Raw genomic sequence first — 21,279 nt, 5'->3', positions numbered from 1 at the left:
GCCAGCTCCCTTCGACTTTTTTCATTATTGTTCTTTTGTTTGTGCGTATTGCGTCAGTGATTTCCATGTGAGAATGCAATAGGCCTGTGGTTTAGCCGCGTTAAAAGCCTTCGAGCCGCTCAAGGCCGATAGAAACTGAACCTGTGTCCTTTTTCCGCGGAAAAGACCGATTAGTTAACACATTGCGTTGACGCACTGTCTCTATGTGGGTGGGTGATAATTGTACGTCATACGTTTCTCACTTTGTTTTCTGCCAGGCCCGGTATTGCGTAGTTGTCAGGAAAAGCTTAGAGGCCCCCTCGTGAGGAAGTGCGTATATGAATGCTCGCAGGCGGTGAACACGTACACGCACAGATACAGATATACAGGCATTGAACGCACGCATGCACAAACGCATTTACGCCACGCGCGCACGAACCAATTCACACACACACACACACACACACACACACACACACACATGCACATGGAGAAACACACACACACACACACACACACACACATGCACATGGAGAAACACACACACACACACAAACACACACACACACGCAAACCCACACAAACACATCTCTCTCTCTCTCCGGAGTCTCTCTCTCTCTCTCTCTCTCTCAGTCTCTCTCTCAGTCTCTCTCTCTCTCTCTCTCTCAGTCTCTCTCTCTCTCTCAGTCTCTCGCTCTCTCTCAGGCTCTCTCTCTCTCTCAGGCTCTCTCTCTCTCTCTCTCTCTCTCTCTCTCTCAGTCTCTCTCTCTCTCTCTCTCTCAGGCTCTCAGTCTTTCTCTCTCTCTCTCTCTCTCTCTCTCTCTCTCTCTCTCTCTCTCTCTCTCTCTCTCTCTCTCTCTCTCTCTCTCTCTCTCCCTCTACCATAAAGAACACTTTGTCAAGAAAACAACATATCGAACATAGTAAATATATCGAGTGCCTGCAGGTAGTATATATTCTTAGTCATACCTACACATAAAGTGCAAATGAGTACTGGTTTGCGCCTGCATGTGATAACTTTGTTTTGTATAGATATTCCCTTCATATCTATATGTAGCTGTTGTAGTTGTAACATGTCATTTAAACAGCGAATAAGACATCCTGGTTTCCAGGAAAACATTTCCAACCGGGAAGAAGGATCAAGCACTGAAAAACAGTGATATGGAAGAGAAGTAGAGCAAGATCAGGTAAAACAAAAACAAGTCGCGTAAGGCGAAAATACAACATTTAGTCAAGTAGCTGTCGAACTCACAGAATGAAACAGTTGATCAGCAAATGCGGTCACCTCCACCTCTCAATAATACGATATGCGTATATCACTAAGCGTTAAATAAAATATCTACAGTCTAGGGCTACAGGACTCGGACGGGGAATTTTTAAAAGGGGACACGGATGTAAACCGAAATCTGACCAACGGGAACCCTCCCTGCACAACTTTATCCGGTTTGCATATAAATACCTTGACTGTTACCCCACCTCAAAACACCGCATATTGGATTCACTTTTGTCGTCTGCATGTGAGAGGAACAGACAACATTGTTCACTATTCGTTTTTGACTGAGACAGGCAACTCCTTCGGATTTAAGAAGAACAGATTGAAGAAGGTAGGCTATTTTATTTTGGTTTTTGTCCTTTTAACCAACTGTCAGTGTATTGTATTTGAAAAGAGTGTGTGTTTGCGTGTACGCAAGATTGTTCACGCCAAACAGAAAAATTATATTGCATTAGGTTTTTGCTGTTTGGCGAATTAAGTACTTGTTCTTGCTCTTTCGCTTTTGACAGAAACGCGTTTCATCTTCGGATAACCCGATCGAAGAAGGTATGTCACTGAATTTATTTCAAGTCGATTTTAACTAACTGTCAGTGATTTGTATTTGTAAGTTGTATAGGCGTGTGTGACAACTACTCACCTTCACCAGTTTACCAATAACATGTATGTTAGACCAATAGATGTTTAATTGAACTCTTGATCTTATTTTTCTCCTCACGCTTTTTTTTCAACTTTTTGTTTCACATCCTTTATAGGTCCGCTCTACGCTGTGGTAGAGTTCAAATTCAAGATGTCACGCAAGGAAACTCTCTCAGCTTCTCTTACTCTTCTGCAGCGAGTATTCCAAAAGCTAGGATATACCCCAGAAACGACAGGTAAGAAGGCTGATCAAACATGCGCACGCCTATAGAATGTTTTTACCCCCTATTTAAGACCTCCACACATCTGAGAAAGCCAGGTCTTAAAAAGGAGGGAGTCTTAAAATGGGGTAAGTTTACAGAGGTTATGAACAGAAAGTGGAAGACCAACCTGAAAACAGTGTCAGCTTTAGTGAGCAGAAGACAATCATCAAGGCATTGATGAGGCCAAGGACAAACAGAGATAATGACTACCACACAATGTCCAGAGAGCAGCAAGTCCGCAACCTCATCAGGCTGCGTACTGGCCACAACAGGCTCAATGCTCACATGAACCGAAAGTTCAAGCTGGCGCCATCACCAACCTGTGCCTGCGGTCAAAGACCAAACAGCGGAACACATCTTACAGCGATGTCCCTTACTAGATGAGGAACGAAAAGAAGTGTGGCCGTCACCGACTCCCTTGCAGACCAAACTATACGGCAGTCGACAGGAGTTGGAGAAAACGACAACATTTATCACCAGTGCTGGACTGATCGTGTAACCTCTGCGAACGCCAAGAAGAAGAAGAAGAAGATGAACAGATTAAAAGTCTGAGAAAACAAGGTCTTAAAAAGAAGGAAGTCTTAAATTGGGGGGTCTTAAAAGGGGGTTCCATTGTATGCCCTCGTGTCGTCAGTAAATAAGTACATCTTTTTTTCTTTATTTGGTGTTTAACGTCGTTTTCAACCACGAAGGTTATATCGCGACGAGGGAAAGGGGGGAGATGGGATAGGGGAAAGGGGGGAGATGGGATAGAGCCACTTGTTAAGTGTTTCTTGTTCACAAAAGCACTAATCAAAAAATTGCTCCAGGGGCTTGCAACATAGTACAATATATGACCTTACTGGGAGAATGCAAGTTTCCAGTACAAAGGACTAAACATTTCTTACATACTGCTTGACTAAAATCTTTACAAACATTGACTATTATTCTATACAAGAACCACTCAACAAGGGTAAAAGGAGAAACAGAATCCGTTAGTCGCCTCTTACGACATGCGGGGGGTAGAGAAATAAGGATGTGGAAAAGAAGACTTTTGGTAATTAGTGAAATAAAGGTGATGGATCCAGTCAGGTAGAAATAAGACAACAAGAAAAGAATTGGAAAACTGCAGGGAATAGTAGGGAGAGTTTTCTTGGAAGGAAATATAGGTGAAAGGACTGGTAAGGCAGAAATAAGACAAAAGAAGAGAAGTAAAGGGGTGGGGTAGCTCTGTGGAAACACTCCCGCCGCGTGAAGGCGACCCCATGGGAGCATTAATAAGTAGGCTACATGCAGACAAACGAGGAAGAACAGGCTGGCTAGGCCCATGTCATTTTTTTCGTAGCGGGGTAGCTCGAGACGGATGTAAAGAAAACAGTCATTCAGTCGTGCGCCTGTTTGTGTTTGTGTGTACTGATGTTCATGAGTGAAGCAACCTATCTGGACACTCTTTCTATATGTTTGTCTGTCTGTCTGTTTGTCTGTTGGTCTGTCTGTCTGTCTGTCTGTATGTATGTCTGACTTGTCTGTCGGTATGTATGTCTGTTGTTTGTCTGTCTGTCTGTCTGTCTGTCTGTCTTGTCTGTCTGTTTTTGTTCATGTGTGTATTTGTTCCGTTTGTTTGCTTTTTCAGTTGTGTAGTTAATTGCTCCATCTAACTAACTTTGATTTGTGTACTTTCTTTACCCGGGCCATTTTTGTTGTTGTTGTTGTTGTTGTTGTTGTTGTTGTTTTTATTTGTTTGCTGTTGAAGTTGTTGCTGCTGATTTAGTTCTTGTCAGTTTTCTAGGTCTTTGCTTTGGTAATTGTTGGTGTTTGCGAATGTTTAATACGATTCATTGTCTGTTTTAACATGCGCTCTTCATGTCTCTGTCACAAGCAGAGCAGGACGAGGAATCTGTTTTGTCAAAACTAAGCCCAGACATACGACAGTACCTGAAAGAAACCGAGTCAGGAAAATGGCCAGCTGACCCAGCCGCCAGTATCGCTCCTAATGCAAGGGAAACAACCCACTTGAAGGTAAGGAGCGAATAGAGAGAAAGCCCGATTTAAACTTAGCGCCCCAAAATTTGCGACAAATTACGCACCCTAAGTAACGCATTAATGTCCATGTCATTTCACTCAAAATTTCAATTTGTTCACTTGACACACCTTTTGGATCATCAGGGATCACGTGGCCGCCGCTCAAATAAGGGTATCCCCAAAAAGGGACCAATTGAAAATCGACAAAAATCATAATGGGCACAATTTGGCAATTTTCACATCCGAGGAGAAAGTCAAATCAATTTTCTACCCAGAACATGTTTTGTTTAGCCAGCTTGTGTATTTCGTGTGCTATGCTATAGTTCCTCTATACGCAGGTGTCGATCGCATGAGGGGTCAAAAAACGGGCGGAAAGATATTATGCCTACATACTAGACGTACTTCGAGTTAACTTTCGGATTGTTACAGGTATTTGGTCAGATGTTATGCAATGTTCTATAACAAGTTTTAAAACTCATAGGATTTTTCACTTACGTCCAAAACATTCCTGTCGTTTTGATCCCTTTTTTCTCTTTTCTTCATTGTGTTGTTGTTGTTGTTGTTGTTGTTGTTGTTGTTGTTGTTGTTGTTGTTGTTGTTGTTGTTGTTGTTGTTTCTGCTTTTGCTGCTGCTGTTGCTATTGCTTCTTCAAGCATTAAAGGCATATGTACGCGCTCCCGTGTTTACAAAGTGTAGTTTGCCCATAATCGATGTCAAACACACCATAAGACCATATAATGACGATATGTCACCATGCGCGGACCATAATACATGCATTACAGCTTGTTCTAGCCTCTGAAAAAGTGAGGATGTCAACAAAGCCGCGGTGTTAGCTCCCTTGCATCAACGTTACATGTGTTGCCAAATCTATAAATAGGACGATCCAGATCAAAATGAAAATTAACATATCTCAACATTGAAGGGGTCCTAGACCACAATATTTTGCAGGGAACTTAATTTAGCATGTCTTCAGCTGTTGGTAAAGCAATTAGCGTGTATAGTCATCGAGTACATATGCCTTTAATCTTTAGTTCTCGATCCTTATCCCAGGTTTACCTGGCGTGGACTCTTCAACACGATCAGCTCTGGAAAGCTATGGCTGCGATCCTACTGCTTGAAAACTCCCATGACGACGTCATGGAGGCCTCGTTGTTTGATGACGTCATGCAGCACATTGAGGAAAAGGTTCCCGGTGACGTCATACCACCTCAACTGTTGGTGACCTGGGCAAAGCATCTACAGGTGAAGGGTGACCTGCATGGGGCCATCAGAAGACTGAACGCAGCCAGAACTCTGATTGCAGGTAAATGTGCATACAGAATATAATAGTGTGTATCTTGATGAAGACACCGTTACACAAATTTAAACACGAACACGGCACACAGACAGACGACAGAGTAAGACAGGGGTACAGAAGAAGCACACAGACACGGAGATGGACCTCTGTCTCTTTGTTTCTGTGTGTGTGTGTGTGTGTGTGTGTGTGTGTGTGTGTGTGTGTGTGTGTGTGTGTGTGTGTGTGTGTGTGTGTGTGTCTCTGTTTCTCTTTCTCTCTTTCCTTCTCTCTCTCCGTGCGTGTGTGTGTGTGTGTGTGTGTGTGTGTTTATGTTTGTGTTCGTGTGTGTGTGTGTGCCTCTCTCTCTCTCTCTCTCTCTCTCTCTCTCTCTCTCTCTCTCTCTGTATGTCTGTGTGTCTGTGTGTCTGTGTGTCTGTCTGTCTGTCTGTCTGCCTGTCTGTCTCTCTCTCTCTCTCTCTCTCTCTCTCTCTCTCTCTCTCTCTCTCTCTCTCTCTCTGTCTTGGTCCCTGCTTCACTCTTTCTTTCATACTTTCATTCGTCGCTGAGTTGTGGACACTCGTGTTGCCTCAGCAGTTCTCTTAACAGTCATATTGAGACTCAGCACGCACGCGACCATTTATGAAAATGAGTCTCTTTCAATGTCGATGTGTCGGGCGAAGTCGACTTCGCGAAGCAGGGCGGGGATGTAGCTCAGTCAGTAGCGCGCTGGATTTGTATCCAGTTGGCCGCTGTCAGCGTGAGTTCGTCCCCACGTTCGGCGAGAGATTTATTTCTCAGAGTCAACTTTGTGTGCAGACTCTCCTCGGTGTCCGAACACCCCCGTGTGTACACGCAAGCACAAGACCAAGTGCGCACGAAAAAGATCCTGTAATCCATGTCAGAGTTCGGTGGGTTAGAGAAACACGAAAATACCCAGCATGCTTCCTCCGAAAACGGCGTATGGCTGCCTAAATGGCGGGGTATTAAACGGTCATACACGTAAAATTCCACTCGTGCAAAAAACACGAGTGTACGTGGGAGTTTCAGCCCACGAACGAAGAAGAAGACTTCGCGAAGGCTACTTTATGAAGCTGGCTGCATGATATGCTTTGGCTCCTGAACTTCCGGTCAAAAGACTTGGTGGAGTCTTCGCGAAGTCTACTTTATGAAGCTGGCTGCATGATGCTTTGGCTCCTGAACTTCCGGTCAAAAGACTTGGTGGAGTCTTTGCGAGGTCAACTTCGGACTCAATTATGGAGGGCCTTTACTTATGACTCTTGCTGAAAGTATACAATGTTGTCTGCAGATCATAAGTCATCCTTCCCATGTCCATGTGAAGTGGACAGGGTCCGTGGGGAGTGCACTCAGCTGGCCGGGCTGACTCTCAACAAGATGTGTGAGTACCAGTGTATAACAACAGGCTACGGTGGGTTCGGGGGGGGGGGGGGGGGGGGGGGGCAGGAGGGGTCGAGGGAGGTACGTCTGGTGATAAAAAAAACAACATTTGGTCTACTCCAAAAATGTCTACCCCTCCACTTTTGAATTTCAACTCTTAATGAATTCCGATTGTTTCTGCCCCCAAAATGTCTACCCCTCGACTTTTGGCTCTTTATGAATTCCCATTTGTTCTACTGAGTCTCAAACTGTCTACTCAGGTCGCTGACGTTGTTTGTATACAATGCAACACGCGCCTGTTCACGAAACCTTTGTTTCAACCTTGTACTGATCCTGTAAACATTCAGCTTGCACTGATCCTGTTTACAATCAGGTTGCTGACTCCGCTGTACACATACAAGCTTACACACGTATTTTCACAATATCTGCACAGATGCTTCAGCCTTGCACTGATCCTGAGCATCACGGCAACAACCTGGTCAGTCCAGCAAGGCAACGGGAACGCAGAAGAAGAAGAAAAAGATCCTGTTCACACTGAATTCAGGTTGCTGACTCATACACGCTTGCACTCATATTCTCACAATATCCGCACAGATGTTTCAGCCTTGCACTGATCCTGTCAACAGTTCAGTCTGCTGACTCTGTACATATCTACGCGTACACACGTATTTTTACAATAACTTGCACAGATGTGTCATCCTTGAACTTATCCTGTTTACAATTCAGGTTGCTGGAAGAACGCGGTGGAGCCTCTCATGGAATCCGTAGACATCTTTCGCGCATGCGCTGCCGAGGACCGAAACCTGGAAGCCATCGTGGTGTCCCTAGAAATGGCCGCCAAGTGTCTGTGTAACCTCCCCCATGGCGACTATCTGGAGCTCAAGGAAGAGCTGGGCTTCCAACATGGCGACAGGTGTGTGGACTTGATGTTTATCAATTTCTCGTATGTGTCAAATCTATTTCAATTTTGCGGTTTTTGCACAAATCATTTGAGACATTCTTTGTTTGTTACGGTTTTAACGAGACACTAAAGCTATTGCTTCTAGTTTGCACTTTCTGTGTGTGTGTGTGCTCTTTTTTCAACCTAACACGTTGATAATAACTATTTGTTTCACTCTTTTGTTTTCCTGCAGATTTTACCAGGCCTACACCATGTGCAAAGATGCTGCAAGTCTGGCTTCTTCTTCCCAGCTTTTGCTCGTTAGAGCACAGGTAGCCTATTCTGCATAATTATATTGTATCCTGCATTTATGGTCATGTTCTTTCTGTGTACATGTAATTGGGAGGAGTGAGTGAGGAAGAGATGTAAATGTGAAGGGGAGAGAGAGAGAGAGAGAGAGAGAGAGAGAGAGAGAGAGAGAGAGAGAGAGAGAGAGAAAGAGAGAAAGAGAGAGAGAGAAAGAGAGAGACTGAGAGAGAGAGAGAGGGAGCGAGAGAGAGAAAGAGAGAGACTGAGAGAGAGAGAGAGAGAGAGAGAGAGAGAGAGAGAAAGAGAGGAGAGACTGAGAGAGAGAGAGAGAAAGAGAGAGAATGAGAGAGAGAGGGAGTGAGAGAGAGACAGAGAAAGAGACAGAGACAGAGAGACTGAGAGAGAGAGATAGAGAGAGAGAGAGAGAGAAAGAGAGAGAGAGAGAGAGAGAGAGAGAGAGAGAGAAAGAGAGAGATAGAGAGAGAGAAGACATAAGATTTATTTCAACCACGTGCATTACACAGGAATATATCTTGGTTTGAGTTCATTCAATACATAGTACATTCAAACACAACAACCAAACAGTGTGCTAACAGAACTGCATACTCACACTCACTTACAAAAGAGAGAGACAGACAGACAGACAGACAGAGACAGAGAAAAGGGAAGAGATACCTTTTGTTACCACCTTTCGAACACTGCCTTTTTTCAACTCAGTACATTCAGCCTAAACAATTAAAAAAAAAAAAAGAAGCAAAAACAGTAACTGTTTGCCATTTTTGCTATGTTCAGAATCAAGCAGCGGAGTCACTGCTGAAGTTCGCCGCTCAGCACGAAGACGACGCCACACGCTACCAGTACCTAGAGCAGGTGGTGGCAGAAGTCCAGAAAAGCCTTCAAGCCCATACCTCCGCCTTCCACCTGTCCCGCAGGGAGCAGTTCTTTGAGTTCGTCCACTCTCTCTTCCTGGTTTCTCTTGCCCTCAACTTCTCCGACTCTTCCAAGGATTGTGCGTTCGCCGACACACTGGGTGAACAGGCGCGCTTTCTGTACGCCGAATACTGCAGGCAGCTGAGCGAGCACGACTTTCAGCCCGCCCACATCGAGCTGAGGGACTGTCCCCAGGCCGAAGGCGTTATCCACAGCGTTGCAGAAATGTTCAACCTGAGTCTGGATCTTCTGAAGAGCACAGTCAAAGCGGGCAAAGACGAGGGAAGAAAAGTTGGCAAAGGAGAGGACGTTGCTATTGAGAAGCTCGACACAAACGGGTGTGAGGTTGTCAACGGTCATGGCACAGGTCTCCTTGATAAAAAGGTGCAGGGATTGAACTTCAATGCAGATGGTTCACGGACATCGGAGACCAACGGCGAAGAAGACATCATGGTCCAACCAAACAGCAGCGGCAGAAGAAGCACGAAGAGAGAAGATGTCAATGATGAAGCAGAAAAGATTCCAACAGAAAATCAGCAGAATGGCCACAGCGGCAAATTCCTACTGCACGACGTCATCACAGCAGAAAGCCTGGTGAAAGAAAGCGAGCAAGCTGAGAGGGAACAAAGGAGTTCTCTGAACACCCAGGCGAAGGAAGCAGGCAGAAGCTCTCCCCTGGAAAATGTCGCACAGAATGACGAAGAACAACTCCCACCACCACCACCACGTCGCCAGCAAGAAGTCGGCCTGCCAGTCGACCCTGAAGACTACTCCATCCCGGTCTACGACGTCCCTCTCTCCATCTTCCAGGACCTCATCGGCTGCAAGTTCTCCGGTGTCACCGCCACCACCACCACCAACGACAACCCTAGCAACCCTCTGACTGCAGAAAACCCTGCTCTTGAAAAGCAAGACGCGCCCAAAGAAGATGAACAAAGAGACGGCACGAACGAAGAAGCTTCAATGCGCGGCATCACGGTAGACTCTGGCTTCGGGTCCTCGGTAGGTCTGGTGGACACTTGCCTCACCACCAAGCTTCTCACACACTCTGAGATGGATAGCCTGGGGAGCTCTGCAGCCGACAGCGGAATGGAATCGGATTTCTCCGCAAGTGCTGGAAAATCCGGAGATTCCCGCAACAGCAGTTCCTATTTTGATAGTGCCATCAGTAGCCCCAGCAAGCCGTCTGGGTCGTCGTTGTCGCTCGGCGGTTCCGAAGTGCATGACACTGTCAGAAGTAAGTAGATATCTTCATGACAGGATGTTATATATTAAGACTCTTTTTTCCCAAAACTGGATGCTTATTGAGATCTGTTTATCTTCGTGCAGTAACATTTTAATAATTGAAGCCTTTTCAAGTATCACTGTATAATCTTTGTGACGGGTTCGTGAATTAATCTATAACACTTATGAAAGTGATTCTCCTTACAACTGTATATCTTCTACGTAACATTTATGGGTATTTTTGATCAAGCCCTTTCTTCAATATAAATAAAAGACAAGAATGTACAAAGATCCCAGGTTTGATTCTCAGTATTTGTTTAGGATATGAGAATTCCGAGAATCATTCAATTAACTATTTTCAAAGGCTGTTTATGAAGTCGCTCATGTTAACGGATAATGGTGTGGTTAAGTTTGCTGCATGAGTCGTAGAAGATTTTTTAAAAAAAAAGCATAATATATACACGCAGAATACACATGAACAACAATCTTCCCAACTCCAAACTGGTGACCATTTCCAAAATAATTGCTTGCCGCAATTGCAAGTGTAAGACTACAGCGTATACGCATTTGTCTGCAAGCGTCTGTTCCTGTCTGTTGTCTGCGCTAATGTGTTTTACAGCATACACTGTGCAGCTCTGTTCCAATGGATGCCAAAGAATGCTATCTGTGTTATGTCTATCCATGCGCTGTGCAGCTTTGTTCCAATGGGTGCCAAAAAAGGCTATCTGTGTTATGTCTATCCATGCGCTGTGCAGCTCTGTTCCAATGGGTGCCAAAGAATGCTATCTGTGTTATGTCTATCCATGCGCTGTGCAGCTCTGTTCCAATGGGTGCCAAAGAATGCTATCTGTGTTATGTCTATCCATGCGCTGTGCAGCTTTGTTCCAATGGGTGCCAAAGAATGCTATCTGTGTTATGTCTATCCATGCGCTGTGCAGCTTTGTTCCAATGGGTGCCAAAGAATGCTATCTGTGTTATGTCTATCCATGCGCTGTGCAGCTCTGTTCCAATGGGTGCCAAAGAATGCTATCTGTGTTATGTCTATCCATGCGCTGTGCAGCTCTGTTCCAATGGGTGCCAAAGAATGCTATCTGTGTGATGTCTATCCATGCGCTGTACAGCTCTGTTCCAATGGGTACCAAAGAATGCTATCTGTGTGATGTCTATCCATGCGCTGTGCAGCTCTGTTCCAATGGGTGCCAAAGAATGCTATCTGTGTGATGTCTATCCATGCGCTGTGCAGCTTTGTTCCAATGGGTGCCAAAAAATGCTATCTGTGTTATGTCCATCCATGCGCTGTGCAGCTTTGTTCCAATGGGTGCCAAAGAATGCTATCCGTGTTATGTCTATCCATGCGCTGTGCAGCTCTGTTCCAATGGGTGCCAAAGAATGCTATCTGTGTTATGTCTATCCATGCGCTGTGCAGCTCTGTTCCAACAGGTGCCAAAGAATACTATTTGTGTGATCTCTATCCTTGTGCAGAAGCGCGACTTCTCAAGTTCAACCCTGTGACTGGTATCTGGAGCAGTCAGATGACCTTGGTGTATGTGGGTCAACCGCTGCAGCTCGATCCCAAGGTCAAGGGCAACTGTCGCGACGCTTTGCACGTGCAGTTCTTACATCAGGACGAGGTCCTAGGAAGGTAAGGATGCATTGCTCATGTTGATCCATCTCAGACCCACCAGCGATGACACCAGAGAGAAAATTTGGAGTTTCTATAATCATTGTGTCTTTCTGTACGGTAGAGTTTAAACAATTCAAGTAGGGAACTCTTCTAGATCTAGTAATCCACATCTAATAGAAAAAAGTATTTGCTGATATTTATCATTCATTTACCAGTAGTTTTGCAGTAAGATACTGAAGATTTGTTCCAAATAGGTATGAGACCTTTTGGCCCAAACTGACAAAACTGCCGCTCAGATTAAACTCGCTTTGAGTACGATTTCTTTTTAAGGTTCCTTCCTTACTAATCAAAATAATACTTGAGCCAAAACTTCGCGAGTTTTGTCACTATTTTATATCACCGGCAATGTGACTAATGAAATGTGTGTGTGTGTGTGTGTGTGTGTGTGTGTGTGTGTGTGTGTGTGCTTGTGTGTGTGTGTTTATGCACGTGCTTGCGTGCGTGCGCACATATGTGCGTGCGTCTGCATGTGTGCGTGTGTATGTGCTTCTGCGTTCGTGCGCTCGTGCGTGCTTGCTTGCGTATGCGTGCTTGTGGGTGTGTGTGTGTGACAGATACGTAGGCAAGCGGTACCGACGTCAGCGACCCCCGAGCCAATATCTGCAGGACGTGACATGTCAGAAGACAGCCAGGTTCCTCGTCACACTCTTCAACTACGCTCTCAAGGACCTCAGGTGTGTGCACTGTGTAGCACGTGCATGTTGAGAAAAATACCAGCTGATAACAACGTATACAATTTCATGTCAGTCACTCAATTTCGAACAATTCTCGCGATTGCTAGCATTTTATCACTGAATACCAATTTAAAGTACACTTCAGTGACAGCATATACGTAACCAGTATGCTTCCTCAAGTATGTGTGAGTAAAACATTTTTGGCTTTGATTCAACTATAGCTGCCAAGGAATCTTAAAGCCATATGTACTCGATGACTATACACGCTAATTGCTTTACCAACAGCTGGAGACAGACTAAATTAAGTTCCCTGCAAAATATTGTGGTCTAGGACCCCTTAAATGTTGAGATATTTGAATTTTCATTTTGATCTGGATCGTCCTATTTATAGATTTGGCAACACATGTAACGTTGATGCAAGGGAGAGAACACCGCGGCTTTGTTGACATCCTCACTTTTTCAGAGGCTAGAACAAGCTGTAATGCATGTATTATGGTCCGCGCATGGTGACGTATCGTCATTATATGGTCTTATGGTGCGTTTGACATCGATTGTGGGCAAACTACACTTTGTAAACACGGGAGTGCGTTAGTATGCCTTTAATCCTTTTGTGAACACGGGTATCTGTAAATACAGAGAGCAAAACAAACAAGAAAATGACAATAATAATAACAATAGCAACCCTTTATTGTTATTGTTATTATGATACCATAACAGTTTTTAACCTTCTTGTTCGTAGGTACGACATCCAAGTCGTGTACGTTCCCGTTGCGCATGTGCAACTGTTGTCACGTGACGGCGAGGAGGTGGAGGATTGGCTTAACGTGGAGCCCTACCTGGAGGGAGACTTCATTAAGCTGACCAACAACCTACACTTCTGCAACAGTCAAGGCAAAACACTGTCCACGGCTCTCACTCACTTCACACACTCCGTGTCGGATGGTAAGATCCTAACCAAGCATGCGTTTGAGCACTATAAGTGGATCATCTACTTGTAAGATGACCCACAAGATCTACTTGTGAGATGAACAACAAGATCTACTTGTAAGTTGAACCACAAGGTCTACTTGTAAAATGAACCACAAGATCTACTTGTAAGATGAACCACAAGATCTACTTGTGAGATGAACCACAAGATCTACTTGTGAGATGAACCACAAGATCTACTTGTGAGATGAACCACAAGATCTACTTGTAAGTTGAACCACAAGATCTACTTGTAAGATGAACCACAAGATCTACTTGTGAGATGAACCACAAGATCTACTTGTAAGTTGAACCACAAGATCGACTTGTAAGATGAACCACAAGATCTACTTGTGAGATGAACCACAAGATCTACTTGTGAGATGAACCACAAGATCTACTTGTAAGATGAACAACAAGATATACTTGTGAGATGAACTACAAGATCTACTTGTAAGATGAACCACAAGATCTACTTGTGAGATGAACCACAAGATCTACTTGTAAGATGAACAACAAGATATACTTGTGAGATGAACTACAAGATCTACTTGTGAGCTGAACCACAAGATCTACTTGTAAGATGAACCACAAGATCTACTTGTAAGATGAACCACAAGATCTACTTGTGAGATGAACCACAATATCTACTTGTAAGATGAACAACAAGATATACTTGCAAGATGAACAACAAGATATACTTGTGAGATGAACTACAAGATCTACTTGTGAGATGAACCACAAGATCTACTTGTGAGATGAACCACAAGATATACTTGTAAGATGAACCACAAGATATACTTGTGAGATGAACTACAAGATATACTTGTAAGATGAACCACAAGTTCTACTTGTGAGATGAACCACAAGATCTACTTCAATCAATCAATCAATATGAGGCTTATATCGCGTGTATTCCGTGGGTACAGGGATTTTTATTTTTTTATTTTTTTATTTATTTATTTTTTTATGCATTTTTATCACGCACATATTCAAGGCGCAGGGATTTATTTATGCCGTGTGAGATGGAATTTTTTTTACACAATACATCACGCATTCACATCGGCCAGCAGATCGCAGCCATTTCGGCGCATATCCTACTTTTCACGGCCTATTATTCCAAGTCACACGGGTATTTTGGTGGACATTTTTATCTATGCCTATACAATTTTGCCAGGAAAGACCCTTTTGTCAATCGTGGGATCTTTAACATGCACACCCCAATGTAGATGAGATGAACCACAAGATCTACTTGTAAGATGAACCACAAGATATACTTGTGATATCGAGATGAACCACAACATCTACTTGTAAGATGAACCACAAGATATACTTGTAAGATTATCCTCTGGTGGTTTGAGGCGCAATCTCGCAGGAGTTTTGGTGGAGACAAAGTTAAGCTACGTGTTAGCTTTTCAGCTATGAGGCTTTGACGCAACTGTAAAAACAATTGTTTAATCTTTGTATAAATATATGCACACCTGAGGAACTTCTGAACAACAAAAGAAAAATTGCTTCTGTATGAAGAGTTGGATCTGACTGTTGGGTCATTATTTGGAATTGCGGTAGAAAAACACATTACACAAAAATTATGGAATACGGTTCTCTTCACTCAATCTGTGTCAGCTGCTAAGCTCTGGTAGCTTAAGCTTCAGTCACACACGCGATTAGTAGTTAGCACTGGACTTGTGTTCCTGGGGTCACGTACAGGATGGTCTTACCCCGTGTGAAAGTCTGGCCAGAACTGAGACGGTAAGCCGAATCGTCTACACGTTCAATTCTGTGCTTTTAAGCGTATTGTGTTGTATTGTTACAGGTAAACTGATGCTGGTGGACCTCCAAGGGTGGCTGCCGCGGGAAGGGAGGGGCGTGGTGTACCTGACAGACCCCCAGTTCCACACAAACACCCCCACCTCCCTCAGTTCTTGCGACATGGGACCCAAAGGCATGCGGGCCTTCTGGGAAAGCGTGCACCCACAGTGCAACGCCATCTGCCACGCTCTTGGGCTGAAGAGGCCAACGGACCAAGAGGGTGCTTAGAAACTAGGTTGTTCAAGGTTCAGTGACAAATCTTGGGCTCTCCAAAGCTAATGGATTACAAAAAAGTCATAAGATACGTTTATTTTCAGTACCTACTGTTTTTGTTAGATGAATATCGTTTAACATAGCTTTAGTGCAATACAAAAATGAGTACATTTTATATACAGAAATCCTTTTAAGCCAATCCTTGGTACGGTATACGGCATGAGTGTTCGAAACATTTTGAATACATGTACCTTGTTTCTGACCGGAGCGGTTATGTTAAATTGTCAAAATCAATTTTTCATTGTGTCATCATTATTGTGTCCTATCAAGACACAATCTTGTACATATTCTCAGTGACAGCATCAATACAGTCTTGTGTCATATGTTGTGATAACTTGTACACATTTTTGAGTCACTTGAGAAAAAGTGACTCTATGTAATCGGTCAGTGTTAGTCTGTCCGGCCGGCCGTCCGTAGACACCACCTTAACGTTGGACTTTTCTCGGAAACTATCAAAGCGATCGGGCTCATATTTTGTTTAGTCGTGACCTCCAATGACCTCTACACTTTAACGATGGTTTCGTTGACCTTTGACCTTTTTCAAGGTCACAGGTCAGCGTCAAAGGAAAAATTAGACATTTTATATCTTTGACAAAGTTCATCGGATGTGATTGAAACTTTGTAGGATTATTCTTTACATCAAAGTATTTACATCTGTAGCCTTTTACGAACGTTATCAGAAAAACAAGGGAGATAACTAGCCTTTTCTGTTCGGCAACACACAACTTAACGTTGGGCTTTTCTCGGAAACTATAAAAGTGACCGGGCTCAAATTTTATGTGAACGTGACTCATTGTGTTGTGAATAGCAATTTCTTCCTGTCCATCTGATGCCTCATATAATATTCAGAACTGCGAAAGTGACTCGATCGAGCGTTTGCTCTTCTTGTTGTCTCCAGATTTAAGTCGTTGAATTCTCTTTTAGCTACTTTTATGCTTTCAGGGATGGGGTGGGGGATTACACTTTGTTTTTTAGCTTAAAGAAAAATCCAAGTAAAACACAAAACAGAAGAATTTTTTTTGGGATATTGTCAAAATTTAAAGACATATGACAATGATTGACCAAAAAATTCGACTTTGTTAATATTGTGTTATTATTTTGTCTGTGATATTTTCAGAGTGTGTTGAAACAAGTGTGAAAAAAGTTTCATGATACTCTAGTAAAATGATTGGCATAAAGACATTAACGTGAGTGAGCATCCATTTACAAGAAAGGATCCATCTTTTGATAAGGCCTAAAAAAAAAATAGGTGTGGTTACGGTAACCCGACCTACCCTATTTTTAGGGGCCGACCCTATAACTTTTTATTACATTTGTCAAAAAAACAAAAACAAAAACCAAGAAAACGAGTGCAGAAAACGCAATGAAAGCGAAAGCGCTCGAGTCGCACACTGATTACCCTGTCAAGTAGGTTTAATTTGTACACATTAGAAAAAAAAAGTTAAATAAAAAAAAAGTGATTGCCTACCTTCCTACCCTATTTTTTTTTGGCTATGTTACCGTAACCACACCTATTATTTTTTTTGGCCTAAGCCTTTTTTTCCATATTCACAATGTACTTGATACAAATGTATCATGTGGAACGACAATTTCTGTGAAGCACATTCTTCCATTAGCTTGTTTCCTGATTAAATGCACCCTTTGGTTCAATGAATTAGATTCGCTGTGTAACTCTCCCTCATCGTTGTCATGTGGGGCGATTATCTCCCTGTATCTTTATATTCGTAGGTCGGTTTTGTTGTTGTAATAGAGAATAATTGATTTATTTAAATATTCATCATGTACATGGCTTTTTATTTGTTTATTTGTGGATTTGTGTAAAGTGCTTAGAACTATGTTAGGATTTGCGCCAAATAAATACCCTTATTATTACACATGTATTTAAAGAAATTGCAAATGAATGTTTGAAACAACAGCTTTGTTGAGTACAATACTTGTTTCAAGTCCATCTGTCTGTCTCTATCTTTCTCTCTCTCTCACACACACACACACACACATATAAACCATCATTCAACTTAAATCATTTTTACACAATTTCTGTAAATCTCACAGAACTCTGTGACTTAATAGTTATATCTTCTTCTTCTTCTTCTGCGTTCGTGGGCTGAAACTCCCACGTACACTTGTGTTTTTGCACGAGTGGAATTTTATGGGTATGACCGTTTTTACCCTGCCATTTAGGCAGCCATACGCCGCTTTCGGAGGAAGCATGTTGGGTATTTTTGTGTTTCTACAACCGAACTCTGACATGGATTACAGTTATATCAATGCTGTCATTTTATTCCTATCCTCTCTCTCTCAGACTTTCCGCTCTTGCAAACACAAACACATATGCACACTCACACACACAAAAACACTGTGCATACACAACCGCACACAAATGCAAACACACACACACACAAACACACATCTACATGCAAACACACACACATTACACGTGTACGGACAGAGAATGAGAAAGATTAAAAATACACAGCAACGACGACAGCAGCTTATCTTCTGTTGTTTTTAATTTTATTTTGAAAACAAACTTTGAACAGATGGTGCAACCACAGTTTAAACGAATCAATACCTGCAATGTCTCTTCGGAGAGAATCTGTATTCTGTGTACAAATCATCTGACACTGACAGTGTCGTCACTGAAAAGAATCTATGTCTCTTCAGACAGAATCTGTATTCCGTCTACATATCATCTGACACTGACAGTGTCGTCACTGAAAAGAATCTATGTCTCTTCAGACAGAATCTGTATTCCGTCTACATATCATCTGACACTGACAGTGTCGTCACTGAAAAGAATCTATGTCTCTTCAGACAGAATCTGTATTCCGTCTACAAATCATCTGAAATTGTCTGCATTGGAGGGTACTCATATTTTCTTCCAGATATTACGTAAGATTGTTCTTACGGGTGAGTGACCGGTATACAGTGGAACCCCCCTTTCAAGACCCTTCAATTTAAGACTTTCTCCATTTCAAGACACTGTTTTCTTAGACTTTCTTTTCATGAACCTCTGTAAATTAAAGGCACAGTAAGCCTCCCGTAAACCATCACAGATACTGTCAGGCTTTTACACACAGTACAAACACCCTTCCATTTGAACGCTCACCAAACGGGAACATCCTAGGTGCCCAACGTAAAGAGCGAGCAATTTTCAAAGAATTTATTTTTGCGTGGTTTATCTTACCCCTGAGCCATCGTGAACCCGTGTGATCCAGTTTCCCTTTTTCACAATGCAGTCGTCAGTTTGTAATTTGAATGCAGCTCGCTGTGAGCTTATCTGCAATAGCACGTTATGTACCTCTGACTTTTCACGAAACAAACGAATGTGGTTCATAAGAACTCTAGCGATGGCTGTTGACTGCCTATAAACCGCCGTCTGCTACGAGAACCACGACCTTGCGTGACCCTGCTTCCCGGCTTTTCTTTTTATATTTAGTCAAGTTTTGACTAAATATTTTAACATCGAGGGGGAATCGAAACGAGGGTCGTGGTGTATGTGCGTGCGTGTGTGCGTGCGTGCGTGTGTGTGTGTGTAGAGCGATTCAGAATAAACTACTGGACCGATCTTTATGAAATTTTACATGAGAGTTCCTGGGTATGATATCCCCAGACGATTTTTTCATGTTTTTGATAAATATCTTTGATGACGTCATATCCGGCTTTTTGTAAAAGTTGAGGCGGCACCCTCATTTTTCAATCAAATTGATTGAAAGTTTGGCCAAGCAATTTTCGACAAAGGCCGGACTTTGGTATTGCATTTCAGCTTGGTGGCTTAAAAACTAATGAGTGAGTTTGGTCATTAAAAATCGGAAACTTGTAATTAAAATTATTTTTTTATTAAACGATCTAAAAACAATTTCATCTGATTCTTCGTCATTTTCTGATTCCAAAAACATATACGTACATATGTTATATTTGGATTAAAAACAATCTCTGAAAATTAAAAAATACAGTAAAACCTGTCTCTAACGGACACCCTTGGGGAATGGTAATAGTGTCCCTATTAGACAGGTGTCCCTTCTTCACAGGTGGAGGGGCCGGGGCAATATTTTACAAAGAGCACGTAAAATGAACAAGACACTTTTTGTCAGTCCTGTACAGGCTGTAGTATGTATTTATTGGATTGAACATGAGACTCACTGAAAATGTGAGTAAACAAATGATACATGTAGCAAACAACAACAACATCCCCCCCCCCCCCCCCCCCCCCCCCCCAGCTACCCCGTGCATTCAAACTTACGCAAGTCGGACGTCACAAAGCTAAAAATAGCTGACTCTTCATCAGTCATTCAACGGGAAATTCCGCAGTGTGTCTCGACCAAATTGGGTCAGCTCTTGTTTCATTCAGTTTTTCTAGTCTCAGCATAAATGCATGGAACAAAAATTTAGCTGTGTTAACTATTGTTTCCTTCGAACGATTGCTTACAAAGAGAGAGAGAGATCGAGAGAGAGATTAGTAGGAGGGGGGAAGGGGGGAGTGGTAAATGATAAATGGTTGCCATACCACTCCCATACGACGTTGTTCAGGTCTTCATATTGCGTTTTCCGACGTTTCACAGTTTTTTGGTCGATTCGCGCACCTGACTCCCACTCCTTCATCACGTCTTCTTTTTCCGATTTGATCCTTGCGATCTGCGTTTTACCACATCCCATCTCCTTCGCCACATCTCGGCATGATTGGCCGCTATCTAGTTTTTTCAAGGCAGCGACACGCTGCTCTAAAGTCAACGCTTTTCTTTTTCCTGCTGGAGATTCCATTTTCAAACACAGTAGTCTACTGTTGCTTTTGGTTGTGACTGTATCCGCAATGCGGAAAAGCGAAAGTGAGCGAAGCGAAAGTGAGTGAGCGAAAGTGGGTCTCCATCTAAACAAGCCACTGATTGGTCAGAAAAGGGACAGGACAACCAATCAACAACCATTTGTGCTACGGCTACGGCTGCCGAGCACTGACTGCATAACAGTCGAGTTTTCGAAGTTGCGTTTTTATGTCCGTTGTGTCCGTTTGTGACAGTGTTTACACTTCCTACGGTCCGAAAAATCGTGTCCGCGTCCGTAAGTGGCAGGTGTCCGCCCGTTAAAGGTTAGTTATTGTTGAAATCGTGTTCGTGCCATGATAAACTGTCCGTATGTAGCAGGTGGCCGTTACAACAAGGGTCCGCTAGACTCAGGTTTTACTGTATAAAAATTATGATCAAAATTAAATTTCCGAAATTGATTTAAAAACTATTTCATCTTATTCCTTGTCGGTTCCTGATTCCAAAAACATATAGATATGATATGTTTGGATTAAAAACACGCTCAGAAAGTTAAAACGAAGAGAGGTACAGTAAAGCGTGCTATGAAGCACAGCGCAACCGCTGCCGTGCCAAACAGGCTCGTCACTTTCACTGCCCTTTGCACTAGCGGCGGACTACGTTCAGTTTCATTCTGTGAGTTCCACAGCTTGACTAAATGTAGTATTTTCGCCTTACGCGACTTGTTTCAAACTTTCAAAACTTCGAATTGTACTGATCTTGTCTTGATGAAAAAAAGAATTCTTTTATGAAAGCTGTCAATTTATTATTTAGATTTTAAAAGTTAGGTCTAGCGCCAAAACGCACCACGGTCCGAATCATTCTGATAATCATCGCTCCACAGCTATCGCCAGTTGAAGGGAAGTAACTAATTTTTGACTTGAGTTCAGGATGGGTCCGATTGAGAT

General features: G+C 42.9%; 1 protein-coding gene and 1 long non-coding RNA gene across 3 annotated transcripts; both read left to right on the top strand.

Moving 5' to 3' along the window:
- Positions 1 to 1,422: 1,422 nt before the first annotated feature.
- LOC138962658 (uncharacterized) lies at positions 1,423 to 15,923 on the top strand. Of its 2 annotated transcripts, none has more exons than XM_070334562.1 (12): positions 1,423 to 1,583; positions 2,005 to 2,124; positions 4,013 to 4,149; positions 5,203 to 5,455; positions 6,735 to 6,824; positions 7,550 to 7,736; positions 7,957 to 8,035; positions 8,805 to 10,179; positions 11,649 to 11,808; positions 12,405 to 12,524; positions 13,264 to 13,466; positions 15,307 to 15,923. In XM_070334562.1, exons 2-12 carry the CDS (start codon positions 2,040 to 2,042, stop codon positions 15,528 to 15,530), a joined length of 2,913 nt encoding a protein of 970 aa, XP_070190663.1. In that variant the 5' UTR covers positions 1,423 to 1,583; positions 2,005 to 2,039; the 3' UTR covers positions 15,531 to 15,923. The 2 variants fall into 2 exon arrangements, with proteins under 2 accessions (XP_070190663.1, XP_070190672.1); XM_070334571.1 differs by lacking the exon at positions 1,423 to 1,583 and adding an exon at positions 1,672 to 1,798.
- Positions 15,924 to 16,457: 534 nt separating this feature from the next.
- LOC138962671 (uncharacterized) lies at positions 16,458 to 17,490 on the top strand. The gene is made up of 2 exons (XR_011454574.1): positions 16,458 to 16,807; positions 17,109 to 17,490. It is a non-coding gene; the product is annotated as an uncharacterized lncRNA (long non-coding RNA).
- Positions 17,491 to 21,279: the final 3,789 nt, after the last annotated feature.

Source organism: Littorina saxatilis, linkage group LG1 (genome assembly GCF_037325665.1).
Source record: "Littorina saxatilis isolate snail1 linkage group LG1, US_GU_Lsax_2.0, whole genome shotgun sequence".
NCBI lineage: Eukaryota > Metazoa > Mollusca > Gastropoda > Littorinimorpha > Littorinidae > Littorina > Littorina saxatilis.
This window is presented reverse-complemented; position numbering and strand designations above follow the sequence as displayed.

Excerpts from the sequence above, each read along its gene's own strand:
- LOC138962658 (XM_070334562.1), top strand. The coding sequence starts at position 2,040 with ATGTCACGCAAGGAAACTCTCTCAGCTTCTCTTACTCTTCTGCAGCGA. Across the intron at positions 4,150-5,202 it reads GGGAAACAACCCACTTGAAG|GTTTACCTGGCGTGGACTCT; the intron begins GTAAGGAGCGAA and ends TCCTTATCCCAG. Across the intron at positions 13,467-15,306 it reads CACACACTCCGTGTCGGATG|GTAAACTGATGCTGGTGGAC; the intron begins GTAAGATCCTAA and ends GTATTGTTACAG.